This window comes from Phascolarctos cinereus, unplaced genomic scaffold (genome assembly GCF_003287225.1).
Source record: "Phascolarctos cinereus isolate Bilbo 61053 unplaced genomic scaffold, phaCin_HiC Scaffold_1;HRSCAF=81, whole genome shotgun sequence".
NCBI classification, from domain to species: Eukaryota; Metazoa; Chordata; class Mammalia; order Diprotodontia; family Phascolarctidae; genus Phascolarctos; species Phascolarctos cinereus.
In genome coordinates this window covers 140,334,485-140,355,766 of record NW_027555514.1, presented here as the reverse complement: position 1 = coordinate 140,355,766, position 21,282 = coordinate 140,334,485, and the positions used below count along the sequence as shown (strand labels likewise).

At 38.7% G+C, this 21,282-nt stretch overlaps 1 protein-coding gene across 1 annotated transcript in view; it reads right to left on the bottom strand.

The window, feature by feature from the left end:
• The window catches only part of LAMB1 (laminin subunit beta 1), a 94,706-nt gene that overhangs the window by 59,919 nt on the left and 13,505 nt on the right, over positions 1 to 21,282 (bottom strand). Inside the window, exons 6-13 of the mRNA XM_020984595.2 lie at positions 20,725 to 20,913; positions 20,515 to 20,578; positions 16,061 to 16,263; positions 11,250 to 11,370; positions 9,058 to 9,246; positions 8,550 to 8,729; positions 8,306 to 8,418; positions 6,689 to 6,768 (exon numbers count right to left, since the gene is read on the bottom strand). Coding sequence (XP_020840254.1) covers positions 6,689 to 6,768; positions 8,306 to 8,418; positions 8,550 to 8,729; positions 9,058 to 9,246; positions 11,250 to 11,370; positions 16,061 to 16,263; positions 20,515 to 20,578; positions 20,725 to 20,913 — 1,139 coding nt within the window. The remainder of the gene's footprint in view (positions 1 to 6,688; positions 6,769 to 8,305; positions 8,419 to 8,549; positions 8,730 to 9,057; positions 9,247 to 11,249; positions 11,371 to 16,060; positions 16,264 to 20,514; positions 20,579 to 20,724; positions 20,914 to 21,282) is intronic.

The following is a 21,282-nucleotide window of genomic DNA, read 5'->3' as shown; positions in this document are numbered from 1 at the left end:
CCCATTTTAAATATGAGGAAACTGAGGCACAAGTGAGGGCCATATGGATACTAAGTATCCAGGGAAAGATTCAAACTCAGGTTTCTGGGATTCTAATTAGGCTCTATCTATCCGCCAAACCACCGAGATGCCCAGTGTAAAACTGATTGGAAAAGACTTTTTAAAGCTTTTTGGTGAGGCAATTGGGGTTAAGTGACTTGCCTGGGGTCACACAGCTAGTAAAAGTAGGAAAAGACACATTTAAAAATACCAGCTATTCACCAACTTTCCATTTTTCTAAGAATTTGTTTTGTAAGGCTCCTGGATGAGTGGTGCTCCATCAGTTTCTGCCTCTGCTTGTTCATTTATATACTCCTTCGTTTATCCCTATTACTCCAAGAACAAAGTAAAATTGGATCATTTTCTTTACCTCCTCCCCTCCACACCACCTAAAAATTCTACTCTGATGTCTTGCCATGGAGCTGAGAAGACCCTGAGTTTTTGAAGTCTATGCCAATGGAGGGCAAGATCTGGCAGGTTCCACCAGGCTCTGGTAACAGGCCGTGTCTGTTCTCCAACCCAAAAAGTTGGTCATTATGTGAATAATTCTTTTGGCCACAGTGACCAGCATCTCTCTCTTTTTTAAAACTCCATTAAAGATGTAATTTGGAAATGCCATCTAAAAATTTAGGTCAACTGTTAGAAGCAAAACCTTAAGATCCTTTCTCAAGATATGTTTTAGACTAAGCAGTTAGGACAAGTTCCTGCTCATGGGGTGGCTTATAACTGTGGTTCCTTAAAATGACCCAAAACAGCATTGCCACATTCCAGCTGTGCTCATATTCCTGTGCACTACTGTAGGTGGCTGTTTTCCTAAAGGGATACAAGTTCTTAACAACCCTTAACCAATTCTCAGGAGAGGGAGGCTTGTTCCAATTAGAACCTGGGCCTCTTTTGGCACAGCATCCCAACAAAAGACATTTCTAACAGTTCAGGCATTAGACATTACATCATAAGTACAAGACAGAATCTTATTTCCCTTCCCAGCAGATGTGTACAGAGGGTGCAAATGAAAAAGAAAGAAGGATTCAAGAGAAGAAAAGAGCAACTAAATCCTCCATAAGCAATACCAAGAGGGAAAGACATTATTAGAATAAAGGCACAACAATAATAATTAGCTAGCACTTATGTAGTCCCTTGAAATCTGCAAAACATTTTACAAATATTATCTAATTTTATTCTCACAACAACTCTGGGAGGTAGGTGCTATGATTATTCCCATTTTATAGATGAGGAAATTGAGGCTAGAGGTTAAGTGACTTGACCAGGGTGATACAACTAGTGAGTTTCTTTCTGACGTAGGATTTGAACACAGGCGCTCCTGATCTTAAGTCAAGCACTCTATCCGCTGTGCCACTTAATTACCTAATATGGAAGAGAATTCTCTGGTTGTTTTTTTCCCTAATGATTGACTGCTGGCATAAGCCATGAGAACTTGATTATGTGGACGAGGATGGCTGGTCAAGGATAGAACCAAGGAATCTTCACTGGATAAATCAATTGCATGTGTCTTAGTAGTCTCCCATTTCCTAAGGATCAATAGTCTTAAGTCATTGTCCATTAGGGCATACTTTCAAGTCAACTAATACAGACTTCTGAGTGAACTCAAGCTCAGTTTCATGACTTTAGCTAAATCTCTATGTAGATGACCCCTGGATTGACATCTCTAGCCACAATCTCTTATGTAAACTCTAGTTCTTTATTTCCAGTATCTTCACTTGGATTTTCTACTGTCACCTCAAGCTCAGATGGCCCAACACAGAATTTATTCTTACCTATCTATCCCAGATGGGTTGAACCTTCTCAACAGTGCCATTTTCTGGCATTGATAACACTTAATATGGTTCACAGGATTGTAGATTTGAAGCTGGAAGAGCCAGTAAAGTCAAACCCCCTCATTTTACAGATGAGGAAATTGAGTCTCAAGAGAGGTTATGTGACTTGTCCAGGGTCTCATAGGCAAGATTGGGACTCGAGTTTTCCTGATTCCTCTGCGTCACCTAACTGCCTCTACCTCTCTATCACCAAGTTCTATCTGTCCCTTCAAAACTTCTCTTGGATTCATCCTTTCCTTTCCATTATCACTACCATAATTGTTTTCATTTTATGACCATATTATTCCAGCAGCTTTCTAAGTGGAAAAAGCACAAGTCTTAAGAGTCAGATAACCTGAGTTTGAATCTTGACTCTGACCATGACTAGCTATGTGACTGTAGAGGTACCTCTGGGAGGCTCACCTTCATCACCAGCAATATGGGGATAATAACAATTATACTACCTACGAAATAGGGCTGTCTTGAGGAAAGGTCTCTGTAAACTATACAGTAACATATAAATGTGAACTATTATTATTAGAGAGACAGTTTGGTAGAACAGAGAGAGAGCCAGCTTTGGAATCAGGGAGACCTGGGTGCAAGTTCTGTCTTCAACACATATTGGCTGGGTAATCCTGAGCAAGTCTCTTAACCTTTTGGTGCATCAGGAAAATTTCTAAGATTATCAATTACAAAGAAGGTATTGGTTGGGAGTTTCGTCACTGAGAGTTCCCTATGTCCATGCAATCACACATCCACAAATCCCATTCCATCTCACCATTATTTTCAAATCGTTCTGATAGATGACTGCTAGAATAATCATCCTAAAACATCACTTTCATTAAGCTAGGACCTTGCTTAAGAATCTTCGTTGTTTCCCTATTTTCCCCTTTTTAAAAAAATTATTAATCTATTTTTAGTTTTCAACATTCACTTCCATGAGATTTTGAGTTCCAAATTTTCTCCCCCTCTTTCCCTTCCCCCTACCCCAAGAAGTGCAATCTGATAAAGGTTCTACATATATACATTCATGTTAAACATATTTTCACATTAGTCACATTGTTTCCCTATTTTCTATTGCATTCAGTCCAAGCTTCCTACCTAGAGCAAAGGTCTTATATAACCTTGTCCCATTTTAAGTTCCACTGCTCATTATACTCATTTTATTATCTCAGTTTCCACTTCATCCCACAAAGTTTCTTCCAGCTTCTCTAACATAAATCTCTCCCTTTTCAGACCTGGAATTAGTGCCACACAGTTGAGTGATCCATTGTTTTCTATTGCTTTGTAACTTTGCATTTTGACCCATTTTACAACAATTAGACTGAAAACTCCTTGGAGGAAGAGACCATGTCTTAATACTCCTCTCTTCTGCTCTACAGTGTATGGCATTATCAAAGGACACGTAGTAAGCATTCAATAAATATTAACTGATTACAGTACGTGTTGATACTGGCTCTAGTATCAAAGTACAGTAAATACCTCATTAAGTCTAGACCTCAGTAGTTTAGAAGGAAGGTATTTATACTACTTAAATAGTTGCCAGGCATTTTAAGAAACATTATTTCTATGCTAACAATCAATAGCTTAATTTCCAGTAATTCTTGTTTATTCATTAAAGTTGTACTAGGAAAAATTTTGTGAGCCTAGTTCAGGCACAGTATTTATTCAGATTTTTTAAAAAATTGCACTCCTGGGACAGCTAGGTGGCGCAGTGGATACAGCACCGGCCCTGAAGTCAGGAGTACCTGAGTTCAAATCCAGCCTCAGACCAAACACTTGACACTTACTAGCTGTGTGACCCTGGGCAAGTCACTTAACCCTAATTGCCTAAAAAAAAAATTTGTATTCCTTTAAAAATGTTCCATAATTGAGACTAATTTCTCCACAACTAGTGAGCTTTCACTGTATTATAATAGAAAAATCACAATGAGCTCAGTACATTAAACTATTTAAAAATTTTTTTTTCCAAATCAAACTATCAAGCAGCAGTCTGGGATTCTATTTAGAGCCTGCATATTATATATGGGATGTACAAACCACCATCCTGGGTGTTTCCCTTCCTCAATACCATTTTTCTCTCAAAGAATCTTGGTTAAAAAAAAAAGCCATATGTCACTAGGATATTCTGTAGATTAAACAGTATTAATTGACTGTCTGGGAAGAATCTCTTTTAAATTGGGGCACCTGGCTCCTAGACCAAGTAAAAAGTCCTCATTCTAAAAGAATCAGTACTGTGTTCTGGAACAGATAACATCAATAAAGATAAACTTCAGAATCACATAGCTGGGAAAAAATCTGAAAGGATTCAACAACTGTCTTCTATCTGCCTAAAAGGTGGGGTTTCATTTTAATCATATTAGAGAGTTAAAACTCTTCCTTGCTTTACAGGATCTTTACAGGAAGACTTCTTTCACAATTTTGCTTTGTTAACAAATTTCATTGTTAATCAAGTGTCGTTCTTCATTGGAGAGAACAGACCAGGGGATGGATACAGAATTGGGGTGTGAAAAGGGCAGAGGAGAAGGGATTGGAGCTTGGAGGTGGAAGACTGGAGAGAGGAGAAGCAAGAAGGGAGAAAAGAGGAGAGGAGAGACAGTGAGGGGAAAAATAACTATTTGGGATAAAATGATAACAGAAATTGTTGTCATGAAAGACTCTGAAAGATCTCTATATAGTGCTTTAAGTAGGAAGATTTTTATGAGAAAGCCGTTTCATATTGGGCAATCAATTACTAAATTAATGAACATGTGTTCTGGGAGTCTCAAAGGAAAGAAAGCCAGAGAAAGCATCCAGTGTGAAGAGAAGTGGCAAGACCACTGGCTTTGGAGTGAGAGGCTGAGTTTAAATCCCAGTTTGATAGTTTGCTACCTTAAATGACCTTGGATAAGGAGTGCACTCAGCCTTCTGGGTCTCAATTTCCACATCTGTAAAATAAGAAAACTGGACCAGATGACCTCCAAGATCCCTTTCAGTTCCAAAATCTACGCTGCTATGCTCCTTTGAGTAGACTAACAAGTTTGTGATCTCCCTTCTTTGTTTGGACATGATTACTCCATTCTTTCTCTCCCTCTGTGGTTTTCGAAGAACAGAAGTTCACACTGGACTTTCAGATGCTACACGCTGTACTCAGGAATACTCCACATCCATAATAGAGCAAGCCCTAATTAAGAAGCCAGATAGAACAAGTGCGTCCCTTTCCACTGGATTGCTATGAGCCTGAAAAATAAACTTGCAAAGGAGAGTCAGATTTTGTGGGTAAGTCAAACCTGCTCAATGAATAGAGAAGCCTCCTGGGAGACGATTCCAGAGCAACAGGGAATACACATCTGTTTATTCTCTCATCAGTCACTTACACTATCTTTACCAGATGCTTCTGCTGTGTTTTCCAGCAAGACACAGACTAGACGGAAACTCCCTTTTACTCTTAGACCCCCTTGTTTTTTTTTTTTTTAAAACTCAGTTCAGGTACCCCTTTCTATGTGACACTTTCCCTGATTTTTCCAAGAGGAAATCTCTCCTTTTGTGGACATCATAATCTTTCCTTGTATTTATCTTATACAGAGTCTGTATAGACTTATATTTGTACATATTTTCTCCCAGTAATATGCGAGTTCCTTAAGGAAAGGGACTATTCCATTTTTTTGTCTTAATATTCTCAAACCTAGCCCAATGCCTGACACAGTATTGTTTCATAAAATCCCTGTTGATAACTGACCCAGAAATAGTTAATACCACTCCTACAAAGCTAACAAATTCACCAGCTATAGATCTTGGGTAATTTAAAATTTAAAAGAGACATGCTTACGCATGTTCACACCCAATTTTATCAATATTCAGGGCTATTGTGAATTATTCCGGACGGAATTTTCACCAACGGGATAATGGTTGTCAAAGGAGAGTTAAGAGAAAAATATTTAAGGTTAGGTTTCATATTCGGAGCTGAAACTAATTGTACTTGGAGCAAACTCAGTTGAGGGGGTGGCTGAGTATAGCACAGAGACAGGGTGAGGTCCAATAATTATGAAGAGGACAGTTCCATTGCGGGGGTAGCCCCCATTATTCCCCAGGCTTCTAGAGGCACAGGATGGCAAAGGTCCACATTATATGAAGATGGGTTAAAAGAATTGGGGGTGTTTATCTTAGAAAAGACACAGGGGCAGTAAGAGTAGGTGAGAGTTATTTTCAAGTGTTTCAAAACCTGTTAAATGGGAGATTAGATTTTTTTTTTTGGTCTGGCTTTAGGAAGCAGAACTCTGCAAAAAGGAGGCAAATTTAGGTTGAGATACAGAAAAAAAAACCCATTTCTTAAAATTATAGCTACAGAAAATGGAATGGGTTGCCTTGGGAAGAGAACTAGTGGAGACTTCCCTCATTGAGGTCTTAAGCAACTCCTAAATGAACACTTGCCATGGATGTTCTATTGGGGGTTCTTTTCCTAGTAGGGGTAAGACTATCTAGCTACTAAGGTCACTTCCACTGTAAAATTCTGTGACTCCATGAGGGCCACAGGTATGTGGATGAAGCACAGAAGCATACCTTCCTGGGGAGGATGCATTCCTTCTCCACGCCCTTCCTCTACCCCATGTCAGCACCCTGAGATGAGCCCTGTCCACCCTGTACCCGTGGAATTATAGAAAACTGGATATTGTTTAAGATTTCAAAAAGTTAATTGGTAGTCTAATGGGAGTTAATAGTTGGTTAATAGATTCAAAGTTTTAAAATGTTTTCCTATCAGGTGATGGGTCCCTTGTTATTGCGAAGGTCCACAAAAATAGAGACATACAATAATTCTCTACGGGTGGTTACAGGAATAGAAATGAAATTTTACTTACTTATTGTTTAATGATCCCCCTACATCACAGTCACAAGGTCGACAGCCATCCAGATCATTGCTTAAACCCCAGTGTTCTTGCTGTAGAACAAAAGGATTATATGGCTTAAAGGTGGGTTTCTGTAATCACACAAGTGACTCATCAAGAGACAGGTCATGATATGCTCTGCTTGTCCTCCCAGTTCATTTTCACTGTGAAAGTGGGAAGTCAACAAAAATAATGACTTATTGTTAACATTAAGGGGAAAAACAACCAATGAATTCCAGATTATGCCTAATTGTATAATTATATCGAGTGGTTTTTCTGACTGATATGAACTAATTAATCTGAAGAAGCAATAAAGATGTGAATTCCATTCATTTATACTTGTTTTCCTTTTAGGGAGAAGGAAAAGCTGGTAAGAATTTGATGAACTGATTAAGTTTTTTAATGTTCATTGACCTCAACTGACTTGCAGACATGTGGTAAGGGAAGGGAGGACACATAAGAATCAATCTACCGGTTCATCTGGAGCCTGAATTCAGATAGAAGAGAACTGTCCTTCCTAAACCACAGCAGGTAGCTCCTTTGTTCTCCTAATTTCAAGCTGAGGAGAGGGCTGTTCATGACCTTGAATTTTATCCCAAGTACAGAGGAACTGTCTCCAAGGCTCAGAGTTAAATTTTCTTTTTGGTGTTTCTTAAGGGGCATGCTTTAAAACAAAGAGTAGTTGCATCACCTCTTAGAAGCAGGATATCATTCAATAAAATCCAGATACGAAAAGAGGCAATTTTGAGCCTAGGAAGGAAAAAATGATTCCCTTCCTAGTGAATAGGGCAAATGGGCTCATTAACAGTTTCTTAGTTTCTTCCAGATTCTAAAGAAAGGTTTAGCCCAGTTCTAAACTAGACTAAACCACATTTGGTACATGGATAACACAGAATTATAGAGATGAAAGGGACTTCTGAGGTTTTCTAGTCTAAACCCTTAATCAGCAGAGGAGTTAATAACTGAGTCTAAGAGAAGTTAAGTGCTTTGTTTCAGGTCACATGATGAGGGGCAGAGCTGAGTCGAGAAACCAAGTTTTCTGATTCGCAGTCTAATTCTATTATCATTACACTGTATGCTTCTTCCCTTTTTGCCTTCTCCGACTCTGCTACCTTCCTGGTTTAGTAATTCCACCAATTACAACATAGAGGTGGTGCAGTGAATAGAGCACAGGATTTGGAGTTAGGGAGATCTGGGTTTAAATCTGGACACAGAAACTTACTAGCTGTGAGACCCTGGGCATAAATCACTTAATTGCCATCTGCCTCAATTTCCTCATCTGTAAAATTTGAATAATAATAGCACCCATGCCCTAGCATTGTTTTTGTGAGGATAAAATGAGATATTTGTGAAGTGCTTTGCAAATCTTTAAGTGCTATGTTGCTATGTTTGGCCAAGTAAACCTCAGTTTCCTCTTCTGTAAGATTAGGTGAACAGACATGATCTCTAAAGTCCCTTTTGGCTCTAAATCTTATGATTATATGTGTATAACATTTGATGCCAGTGGATTTTTTAGGGGGAAAACGCTCCAAATTAAAATTCATAAATTGCACAATTTGCTACATTTTTCCTAAAAATGCAGAAACCTACCAGACACTGGTCACAATGTTGTCCTGTCACAAGACGTTTACAGTAGCAATATCCTGTCTCAGAGTCACAAGGATTCCCTCCAGGAATAGTTCCCAAAGGATTGCAAGCACAGGCTTTACAAAACAAAATAAAACCAATAAGACGAATGAATTAGAACTTTAGTAGCCCAAGAACAAGAATATTTTAAGCAAATGTTATTTATTCCAAATCTGAAACTTCTGTTTCCTTTGCATAATGTACTTACGTTGACAACCAAATGGATCATCAGTACTTAATCCATAGAACCCTTCTTTGCAAATGTCACACTTCTCTCCTTCTGTGTATAATTTACACCGACACTGACCAGCGATAAGGCCAGCAGAGAAGTCAGTGTAGCGATCACAAATTCCACCATTCTGAGAACCAGCTGGATCACAGGTACATGCTAAAAAAAACAACAACCCCAAAACATGATAATATGATTAATTACAGGAAACCCTGTGTACCAATTGTGTATAAATACATACTTCCCCTTTGCCTCTTCAAATCTTCCAAACGATTGGCCTAAAAATAGGGATTCCTGAAGTGTGAATTTCGCCACTAGGGTTTAAAACAATTGAAAAAGGGGAGCAAAGCAGTATTTGGAACTCATCCTAGGGCTCTCACAGAAATATGCTTTTCCCTTGGGCTAAATCCACTGCTGACTTCCAGATTATTCAAAAGGAAAGAACACCTGGAAGATAAACCCAGAGAACTGACACTCCCCTACTTACCTTCACAGATGTTAGGGTCTCGGATGTCTCTCTCTGGATGCTGATAGTAAAAAGGCTTGCACTGTTCACAGTTCCGTCCCATTGTGTTATGTTGGCAATCATCGCATACTCCTCCACTGGTGTTGCCAGTTGCCAAGTAAACGGCCATATCAAAGTGACACGAGCCAGAGTGCTCATTGCAGTTACACTCTGCAGAACAAGACCAATAAGAAGATAAGATTTCACTTCCATAGCAATGTGTTTTAAGTCAAATTCCGAGGGAAGCTCTTCCCTACCTGTCAACCAAGAGGGGCTGTGTTTGAAATAGGGGATTAGATAGAGGCAAAAAAAAAAAGCACCCACCTAAGAGTTTATTAAAATTCTAACGGTTAAACTGAGTTCCTACATGGTTGTTTCTCTTTCAAACACAATAAAAATCAAACTACTTTGGAAAAGCTTAAAAAACATAAAATCTGTTTTGTTTTGTTTAGGACCTGTGGTTTGACTGGTGTAGGGAGTTCTCTGGAACGGACACTTTCTCTACCAATGTGGATGACCAAGAATGGTTTGGAAGTACTGCAGTCTTTGTCTGGGGCCCCAAAGGGTTCATTGAGCCAGGATGCATTAGAGAAGCAGCTTGAATCCAGGTCTTCCTTACTCTGAGACCAGGACTCCAACTACTATACTATACTGACTCTCACACAAAGTACAAAGTCAGCTCCATTTTTTTCCCCTGGATGAGAGAGAAGGGAGCTATCAGAAAGTCACCTTGCAGAATTATACAAAGAGGACATGTGAGTGTCAGGTTGCCTACTCCATTGAGGGGTGTGGCTTTGGAGTCACAATGCTGGAATTCTATTTCTCCTTCAGCATCTAACACAGTGCCTTGCATTCTCAATAAGGGATAAGGATTGGACCTCTGATTTTAATGATATAGGGAATTCCCAGATGAAGAGATTCCCTCTCCCAATACAAGTTTGGCACTGTCTCTGCAACTTACAACCTTAAGCAGTGGGGGTCAAACACAAATAGAAATGGGGCCACTAAACCATATGGGCTGCATTTTGACTTAGAAAACCACAGAGTAACATCGTCTATAATGTACAGTACTTTTATTTATTTTTATTAAACATTTCCCAATCACATTTTAATCTAGTTCAGCAGGGATTGTTCTCATATTATCCCTCCGGCCTACAGCACAGGGAGGTCAAATAAATTTATATAGCCATTATTCATCAGAAGTAGAACTGGAGTCCAAGGCTTCCAGACTCCCAGCCAGTTCTCTAGCCATTATAGACATTATCTTTCTATTAGCATATTAATATCATGGAATAATATATTATAAAAATGGAAAGATGTATATGAAAGAACAAAGTAAATAGAAACAGAAAAGTATATATATCAATTGGGTGATAGAGTAGATAGAGTGCTGGGCCCACAGTCAGAAAGTCCAGAGTTCAAATATGGTCTCTAGCTGTGTGACTGGGAACAAGTCACTTAACCTCTCTTTGCCTCAGTTTCCTCATCTGTAGAATAGGGATAATAATAGCACCTACCTCCTAGGGTTGTTGTGAGAGATAATAATTACAAAGTGCTTCGTACAGGGCCTAACACATAATAGATGCTATATAAATGTTAGCTATTATCATTATTATAATTATTGTTATGTAAAGAAAAGTAAGCGTATAGCTTCACAAAGACAAAAGTCAAGAGGGAACATAAAGGGGATGTTATGTTAGTCAAAATATTTTTTATTAAATTTCTATTATATTGTCATTGTCCTGATTATATTATTATATCAGTTTCCATTTGGATCTTTTGACTTTTTTTTTTTTGAGGCCTGTTTTACATCCTCTACATTTTTTGTGGGCCATCTGAAATCTTTGGCGGGCTGCTTATGACCTGCAGGATAAATGTTGTGCAGGCCTGGTTTAAAGCATAGGTTCTCAAAGTGGGCGATACCATCCCCTGGGGGGTGCTGGGGTGGAGTGGTTGGTAAGAGCCTCAGGTGATAGAAATTTTAAAAAACCATTAAAGGGTTAAAGAAAGTAGATTTCCACGGGATATGCTGAGTCTTTTTTTTTTTTTTGAAAAGGGAGTAGTAGGCCAAATAAGTCTGGGAACCTCTGAAGCTTATAATAAAGATCATTTAACAAACAAAAATAAAAACAAAAACTTTCATCTATTCTTTCTCCCTTCTTTTCAGAACTTACTTTTGCATGCGTTACTGTTGCGACCTTCAGCTGGCCTCCAAGGTAAATCATGATAGAAGTCCATGCACAATTCACAGTTTAAACCTTTGGTATTATGCCTGCACATACAGTGTCCATGTACCTGGAATAAAATGAGAGAGAAAAACCAAAACATTACAGTGGAATCCCTCAGAGGGCAGTGTTTATGAGAAGTCATGACAGCAATAGCTACTTTCTCAAATTATTCTCCATTCTGACACATGGAAGCAAACTCAGGCAAAAATGAATTGAAAAACCAAAAGATACAAGTGCGTGGGCTCAAATATGTATATGTATATGTATATCTATATCCCGTAGAATAGGCACCTCAAACTCTCCTTAGAGCTCTCACATTTCTAGACTTACTACTGTGCCTCACACAATACCATGGAAATTTTAACGTGGAGAATATTTTTTTAAACTCTCTAAACCCCTGTGATTAAAATTATACACTTGCCATTTTCATGTTTATGTAGTTGAAAAAGAAATTCATCTTAAGTACAGTGAAGAGACCCAAAAATCTCTAAAGTCGAGTCATTTGGAAAGTATAAAGGAGTTCACTTTGTTTATGAAGAGAGAAGTCTTGTGCTGTAGTATCATGATGCAGCAAGGCACATTTTAAACCACAGATATGAGTGCAACCTACAAAGCATGTATTATATGCACAGGACCTGGGTTGCCTCTAAAAGTTACTACGAATTCAAGATGGGGGGGCAGGTTCATCTTGGACTCTATTCAGAAGAGTGCTTGACCTAATATGTGCAGGCAATTACAAGATCGCATCTATAGGAAGGCTCTCATGTATCTTCATGGGTCTCTGCATTTCACACTCAAATGTATTTCTTTGGAGCTCTCCACCATTCCCCCAGAAATCTCGATAGTAGAAACCACAAGATCTGGTCAGATTGAGTCAGGCTTGGTACTCCCACCTCATCAATAATACCCTCTGACCCTCTGACTGGAGAGCACTGGGAAGACGTCTTCTCAGAACCCCCATTTGTGGAGGTACACAGGCCAGCTATCTCTTCACTTCCCACCAGGCTGCTCCCCACTATATCTCTCTAATACTACCTTTCTCCTCATCTCCTTTCCACTTTCCTTTTGGGTGCTGTCTTCTTCCACTAGACTGTAAGCTCCTTGAGGGCAGGGACTGTCTTTCTTTTGTTGTACTGGTATCCCTAATGCTTAGCACAAAGCCTGGCACATAGTAGGTATTTAATATATGTTAAGCATCACATTAGTAAACTCTGTGATGTATCCTAATAAAATGGATCGTTCTCTGCAGAAATTTCAAGCAGACTCAAGATCTGCTACAGAGGAACACACATAGAGTTTATTTAACGCTAGGGTTTTTTTTAGCCTTTTCTGTGTCAAGGATTTCTTTTGACTATATGGTGAAGCCTATGGACCTTTTCTCAGAAAAATGTTTTAAATGCATAAAGTAAAATACTTAGGTTATAAAGGAAACCAAAACTTGGTGAAAGACGTAATTTTTTTTCCCCCATCCATGTTATGGACCCCCTGAAATTTCTCCATGGACCACTTAGGAGTACATGGGTCCCAGGTTAAGGACCTTTGCTCTAACATCAATTTAAAGAACATGGCAATGGAAAGATTCCACAACTCTCATTAGTCTTAGGACATCAACTTTAAAATCCTGGACAAAATGGCTGCTTGAATAGTTGCTAACAAATCTATTCCAGCAAAAACCTAAAAATCACATCAGAATGAATAGTGATTAAGAAATCAAATAAGAAACTAAAGTTAGTGATTCTTTCATCCTAAAACTGCACAAAAGTCAGCCATGACCCCACAGACAATAGGAAAGGGATCTCCTATAAGCCTCCCCATAGGCATTGCCCAGAGATAGTTTGAGCCAGCAAGGTTCTTGTACCCTAAGGCAGCAAGAGCATAGGGTTCCCCTGAGAAAGCCCCAGAGAGCAGGATACCAGCAGTAGGATCTTTGGAAATGATCAAAATGGTTGTAACCAGTCCAGATATGGCAGTGTTCCAGATCTAGACACCTTAGGCTCAGGGGTTCTGAGTCCCTAGCACTCTGTTCTGAGATGCCATAGATGGCTCTGAAGATCCAGTGCTCTTAATTTCAAAGATCCAGGGGGACCCGACCTCAGGAGGAGGAACTCAGGTGATCAGAGGTTAAGAAAAAGCAGAACCAATCACCCCATCCAAAACAGCAGGGGGCAAGGCCTAGCTGGCCCTGGAACAAAGCACCCCAATTCAGGAACTGATAAGTAAACACAAGAAGACATGGCTTACTAATAAAAAACTATAATAGATCCAGAGACACCTCAAAATCCAACCAAGGAGAAAGTTCCAAATCCAACCATCAGGCTTCCTGAAAAATCATAATTAAGAAAAAAAAACACCCTAGACACTCTATTTAAAGAAATCATAAATGAAGCTGCCCAGTCTATTAGAACCAGAGGGCAAAGGAAAAATAGAAAGAATTCATCCAACACTTCCTAAAAGAAATCCCAAAAGAAAATCTTCCAGGAATATCATAACCACCATCCAGAAAAAAAAGACTTCAAGCAGCAAGAAGAAAGAGTTCAAGTGTCAAAGAACCATAGTCAAGATCACACACAAAGCCTGGCAGTTTCCACTAAAAACAAGAGATCCTAGAATACATTTCAAAAGGCCAAAGCTATAGGCTTACAACCAAGAATAAGTTATCCTGCAAAGCTAAATATAATTCTGTAGGGAAGAAAAATAGGCCTTTAATGGAATAGAGTATTTTTGTACATTCCTGACAAAAGGACCAGAGTTGAAATATGATGGTCCAGAAAAATCTAGAAAGGTAAAATTATTCTATCAGTTGCAAGGGACTAATGTATGTGAATATGGGATGACACTCTGGTGGGGGAAAAAAACAAATGTCTCTTTAGAAATTTTAAATTTTCAAAGGGTACTTAGGGTGTTAAATAAAAAAAAACAGGATCTGAGGATAGACTGGTTCTATTCCGAGGGTTTTAAGATGGTAAGTTAAAGAGAAAATAATAAGAATACACTAGTGAAGAAAGGAGTACAACTTGTTATTTCTTATAACTTGGAATATGTGAAAAGAAGTGTATACAAACATAGAGGAAGGGGTAGGGGAGAGTGAACATCACATGAAGTTCTCTCTTACATGAAATAGACAAAGGAGGATTGAACACACAGGGTCTGGGTGTAGAAATACATCAAACTCAACAGGCAAACAGCTGGGAATAGGTTAAGGGAACGAGGATAGGTAAAAAAGGAAAATAATACTAGGGAGGGAATGTTCATAAACTTCCTGATTCCAAAGGATGAATTAAAAGTTAAAAGGCAGAGAGAGAGAGAGGAACTGAAAACAAAGGGAGGAGGACAGAACAATTGGGAAACAGCTAAACAAACTGCGGTATAAATGTAATGGAATATTATTTTTCCATAAGAAATGAGATGATTTCATAAAATCCTGGGAAGTAGTAATTGACAAAGATTAAAGTGAGCAGAATCAGAAGAACTTTGCAATGACAATATTGTAAAACTTGAGAACTCTGATCAAAGCAATGACCAGCCACAGCTCGAGAGGACCTATGATGAAGCACATCACCCACCACCCAATAGAGAGGTGGTGATGTACTCAAAGTACAGGAGACATGAACTTTTGGAAATGGCTCCTGTTCGGATTTATTTTTCTTGACTATGCTTATTTGTTACAAGTCTTTCATTTCTTTTCTTCTATTTTGGATTAGAGGTGAAAGGAGGGTAGCAATGGTAATGCCAAGAAAAAAAAAGTTAAGAAAAAAAAGGAGGGCCAATGAAATATTTTTTTTTAAATGCACAAGGAAGTGTAGACAAGTAAAGCAATTTTGAAAGTAAGGTGGAATTTATTATATACTTTTTAAAAATGCAAGAGGTATGAAATAGAGGCTCCATTTCATACACAATTTTCTTTATGCGTTCTATTCTGCATATAGAAATGCTCTTTTTTTTTTTTGGGTGTTCGTTAAGTTCAGAATTTCCAAAAAATATTTTATACCTTTATTTCTGAAATAATAGTTATGATAGAACTAAAGAGAAAGGCATTAAGTCAGAAAAGAGTTGATATATGTTTGACCCTTCATTCAACCCTCTTTAAAAAATAACAATTGAAACCCAAACATTACCACATAGCAACACAGTCTTATGTGCACGATCTCCTCACCACACTTTCTATCCATCAAAATTTGGAAAACCTCAGTAACTGCCAATTCAGAAAATAATGTTAAAATATCATGGAAAGAGAGAAAAAATAAAATAAGGAGAAGATGAAACCAAGATGAGGGAAAGAAGTCCATTGTACCAGTTCTGTAGTATTTTCATGTAGGTTAAATGTCCTTTCCCTTTCAAAGGATGATCAGTTTATGGCCTCCAGCAATGAGACTGGAATGCCTGTGGTTTTTAATCCTCCCTAACATAGATGCAGACACTATTGTAATTTCACTATCTTTCTAATCTTTGTTGACTAAAAATGTCTACTTTTGCTGTAGGCTGAAGCAACAAGTTAATTTGCTTTTATCCACTAATAAAAAGCTAATGCTAAAAAATAAAACACACACCATCTACCACTAGCCCTATCTGGCTGTAGGGGACCAAAGGTAAGATTTAAAACCTACAAAGTAAAATGCTTGGAAAACACTATAAAAGTTTAAGCTAAATTCTAGTTAAAGGATGTAAATAAAACCCATCTTGTAATAAGGTTTAAACAAAAGAGTATTTCCATTTTCTATTTAAAACTGAATTTTTTAAAATGGCAGACATGCACTTACCATTCCTTCAACTTCTTCACTGTGACCATCTACTGGGGCACATTCACTAGCATGTCCATAACAGAAGCAATTTCCACGTACTACCATGTCATAAACTGCATAATAGTACTTTTCTCTGATTTCCATTCTGGAATCCAACAGGTTGTCTCCCAAAGTATGCAATTTGACAAACTTGATTCTTAAGTTGGTGATTTTTAAGAGATCTGTGATGTCAACAAAAAACACATAAGATTTGGTTGATGGTGATATATTAATCTGACATTTATGACTTTTATAATTTACAAAATTATCTTATACATTATTCATTTGGTTAAGACATAAAATTAGAAAGAGAAAAAGAAATAAGAATCCTTTGGGGGGGGCGCGCCACATTTTTGGCTACCAATTTCCTGTACCTGGAAAGAAAGACAAGCAAGGTAAAACTGCTATTAAGACTTTTAAGTTTTCTCCCATAATTCATATGTACACTGTGAGAAAAGCATAACATAAATTCTCATTGGCTGGCAAAAGGAGGGATTATCATTTTATCAACTAAATCCAAATGTCTGTTCTATGATGTATGGATATGGGGGGAAAAAAGAAGTATAAAGAGAAGAGGGGCAAAGGTTGAGATACACAGCAATGTAACATGAGGTCCTAAACACCCTAACATGCACATCACTGAACAGCATACAAATGATTTAAACCAGTGCCCTAATGCTACATAGGCATCACAAAGCAGACAACATCCATTCTCACCAGAGAAAACTTCATTCATGCTGGAATGTGTATGTAGTAAGATAAACATATCCAGGTCTGCTATTGCAGCAGTACAAAAAATAAACAATTCTAAACCTACTTTCGTAAAAGAAAGTCCATGATACCTACAATTTGCAAATTTTCTATCCCATCCCATAATCAAATGAAAGGAGTTATGAAAATTTTCTGCTGAATTTTTATCCTTCAACTCACCAGGGCATGGTATGTAAGCTCTGCAGACTTTACTGAGCACAGGCCTGACAATGAACTTCGTCATCTAGAACTGGTCTAAGTTCGGGGAGGCCAGTTACCAAGCCTGGCTACCAGGTGATATATTTTTGGCCACAGCCTCTCATAACACCATGTACTAGAGGTGTGGAAAGTTACAATCAGTGGAGGGAGTGCTTTCACCGATAACATCCTAGCTCTTTGGAAGTACTCAGGTATTTTTAAAACAGATTCATAGCACAGTAGAAGAAATTATCTAGAAATTATTCCAGACTGGCATACTGAGATTTTTTTGAAAGCGGTCAGCTTAAAAATATTCTGTACTGGATTTTAACATTTTCATTAGCTTTTCCCACATTTACCAGTATAATCAGTCAGTCAAAGGGTAGTATTTATTAAGCATTGACACTATGATAGGTACTGGAGATACCAGTACAAAGAATAAAAAAATCTTAAGATCATTGATTCAGAACTGAAAGGAACTTTAGAGGTCACTGAGTCCCAACTCTCCATTTTACAAACGAGGAAACTGAGGCCCAAGAGGTTAGATGACTTGCCCAAGATAACATGGCTAGTGTCTGAAATAAGATTTGAACCCAGGTCTTCTGACTATAAGTCCACTGCCCTTATCTTCTATGCCATACTGCTCATTCACAAGGAGTTTAATGTAGCATAATGCTAAAGAGGCACAGTTATTACTATAAAGGGGCAGATTCTCTATTTTTGTTAAATTCTTACTTGCTTTTACTCCTACTTCTTTTATCCTAATTCTCCACATTGGCCCAATATACAAACCCAATTCTAAAGCTTATACACTCATGCTAATTAGGACAATGATATTAACTGCTTGTTACAAAAACTCTTAAAAATAACTACCACTACCTTCAATCATCTCCATCAAAGTTTTCATAAATTAATAACTCACTGGTACTCAAGCTGGATTCCAAAGGACTGATTAGCCCACCTGCCCTGTCATTATCCCTTAGCTTTGTGGCCTCAAATTGGTTCTATGCTTCAATCTGGACGCTGCTAGAGCCCTTGAGTAATAATTCTGAACACAAGAGTCACTTTTACTCTTGGGTGAGTACAAAAGGTATTTTCCAAACACAAAAGTGCCTTAAAGGCACGCATGGTTTGCCATGTAGATGGTAGAGAAGTTGGCTGCTGATTCAGGGAGAAAGTGCATATGACAAACTTAAGCTCTTTGTATGAATGGGGCTATGCAAATCCAAAAACTAAACAAAGAAACATTGGTACTACTCCACTGAATGGAATTTCTAAAAACCAACCTGGAGAAACACTGTCCCGCATAAAACTGAGCACACACAAGCTTCCATTGAGGAAATGCTGGACAATGAATGGTATAAAAACTTGAAGAGCAGCTGAGTGCTTGAGGGGCCCTAGAGTTAACCCTTGTGGAAACGCTTGAGGAGACCAAGAGAGCTTCCCTTGCCTCCTTCCCCACCTGTGTTTAATGAAATTTAGAAAACAGATTCACATTTGACCCTAGTATTAATGGAAAGATGGCTTTTTTTAAGCTTAAAAAAAATATTGCCCAGTCTAGAGAATTGTCTTCATAATATGTTTCCCAGTGGTCCCCTCTCCATCTATTCACAAAGCCACCACCTAGTTCAAGCCCTCACCACCCCTCACCCTGACTATCGAAATAGCCTAATTGGTCTCCCTGCCTTGAGGCTCTCCCCTAACCAATTTATCTCCCACAAAGCTACCAAAGTGATATGCCTAAATTACAAGGTCTGACCAAATAACTCAGAAATCTGAGAGGCGGCTTCCTACTACCTTTTGGATTAAGACCAGACTTGTCTGTTTTGCATGTAAAGCCCTTTATAACCAGGCTCCAACCCAGCTTCCCAGCCTTATTAAACAATATTTTCCTTTATGCTCTCTGAACCAGCCAGCTTGGCTGTTTGCTGTTTCTCCTGCAGGACCCCTTATTTTGCAGCTCTGTCAACGCACAGGCTACTTATCTCTTGTGCTCACCTTCCTTATCTATTCCTCTTAGAACCCCTGCCTTCCCTCAAACCTCCACCTAGGGGTTCTCCTCTCTATCTTCTATAGGAAGGCTTTCCTGGTCACCCCAGTTACTAATAACCTCCAGCCCACAGAAAGCAAGGACTGTGATGGCAGTGACTTTCATTTCTATCTTTGTATCTCCAGTCCCTAGCCAAGTATTCGGCACATATGCTAGACACTTAATAATAGCTAGCATTTATATAGCCCTTTAAGATTTGTAGAGGGAGCTATGTAAATTTATCTCACTTGACTCAAACAACAGCCTTGTGAGGTAAGTGCTAGTATTATCATCCTTGTTTTACAGATGAGGATATTGATGCTAAGGGATGTTAAGAGACTTGTCCAGAGTCAAACAGACAGAAAGGGTGTGAGGCAGGATTCAAATTCAGACTTTCCTGACTCTGTATCCAGTGAGTGCCCTTTCCACTATGTTCCCTCGTGGACTCTTGTTATAAGGGTTTGTTAACTGGTTAAGAATGAGCACAATGAGAATGAGAAACATAAAAGTTAAGCTCAGCCCCTGATTACAAAGTAAGTCAAAAGTTTTCATTCAAAATTGTGATTAACACTAAATAACCTTTTTTATACAGATCAACAAGTGATAATAAAACTCTATAGTTGTCATGAAAATAAGAGATCACCCATTTACCTAAGTTACTTCAGATGCATTCCAAAGACCAGGTGCTAACTTGGCCCAATACGCAGCACAGCATGCTTTTTGTTTTGTTTTGGGTTGTTGTTTTTCTTTTTTGAGGGGGGATAGGGTGGGGTGAGATAATCATCCTCTACAGTCAGATCATAGAAGCTTCAAAATGTTAGGGGGCTTTGTAGTTCAGTGCCAGCTACACAGAAAATGTTCAATAAACACTCATCCAAAGAATAAATGAGAGAATGAAAGGAAATCAGAGGCAGTTCTATATAGATTAGAAATGGCCAAATTGTACTTATATTTTCTAGATTTCAGCCCATTTCTCCCCTTCTATACTCCAAAATGTTTTAGGGGTACCTATGGTTTTAAAAAGATCTACATATAAATGAGGATATCTGCTCCCCACCCTCCGCTGTCATCAGTGCTCTTTGCTTCTGGAGGAGACTCAGCTCCCTGGATAAACACAGATGTTTTAAGACCCACGTTGCAGCTGGTGGGGAGTCAAGATTTCCAGGGATGTTACCCAAGTACAGGTTCTTCCACTTCCTGCAGTAACACAATGGCCTGAAGTCTTTCCTAACAATACTGGAGCAGGTCACTCCAGTTCTACAGAATGACCCAGCCTTCTCATTCCATTAACAAGAACTCTTCCCCACCAATGGGAGGCTTGTTCATGGTGGCCATTTGAATGGACTCAAGGAGGAGGAAGGAAGTGATCAGGTTGGACTAAGAAGCAAATACTTTATTACTTTCCCTACACCCCCAGTGTTCCCAGTCTAAGCCTTTTATTTTGAGACAAACTTACTCTGGATCCTTGGACTATAAGGATCTTCAATTTTGAAAGCAGGATCTAAAGCACGGAATATCACCTAAAAAAAGCAAAGGTGAGGAGTGAAATAGTAAGAATTGTCCAAATACTTAGCATAATAAAACTCTGAAGGTCATTTCTGAAATAGACAACTGTCCCCCTCCTCCAATTCCCCACTCCAAATAGGAACCAAAGCAACGGGCCAACCTCTCCTTCAGTAGAGGGCTCGATGTCAGAGTAGCGGGAGTCACAGATTATATCATCCACTTTTTTCATTGGTCCAGTTGAAACACCTGGGAATGAACTCTCACAGTCATATGCAAAGTATCTATACACTCCCCAGGTTTTGCCAAAGTCAGATGATCTTTCTATCAGCATTGCCGCTGGGCGAAATGTCTAAAGGAATTAAAAAAAAAAAAGTCGTTTCAAAAGTTGGAAATATTAAGTCTCTCTGTCAAATATTGGATTGAAATAGCCCCAAATTCAATAGTCTAATGCTTCACAACTCCCTCTTCTCCATCTCCCCTGCCCCCCAAATTCTACATGTGGTTATGACTTACCAAGGCTATCTGGCAAGAATTTAAACATTCTCCTCTTCCGGGCAGCGAAAGCATGTAGTTCCGAGCCCTACCACATAAACCAGCTGTTTCTCTTTAGAGAAGCCATGATTACAGGCAGTCTTTTCCATTAAAGAAATTTTTATTTGCAAAGAGTTGCCACATACACATACACAAGGTAGAGAGACTTTGGTGTATAGATGGATTG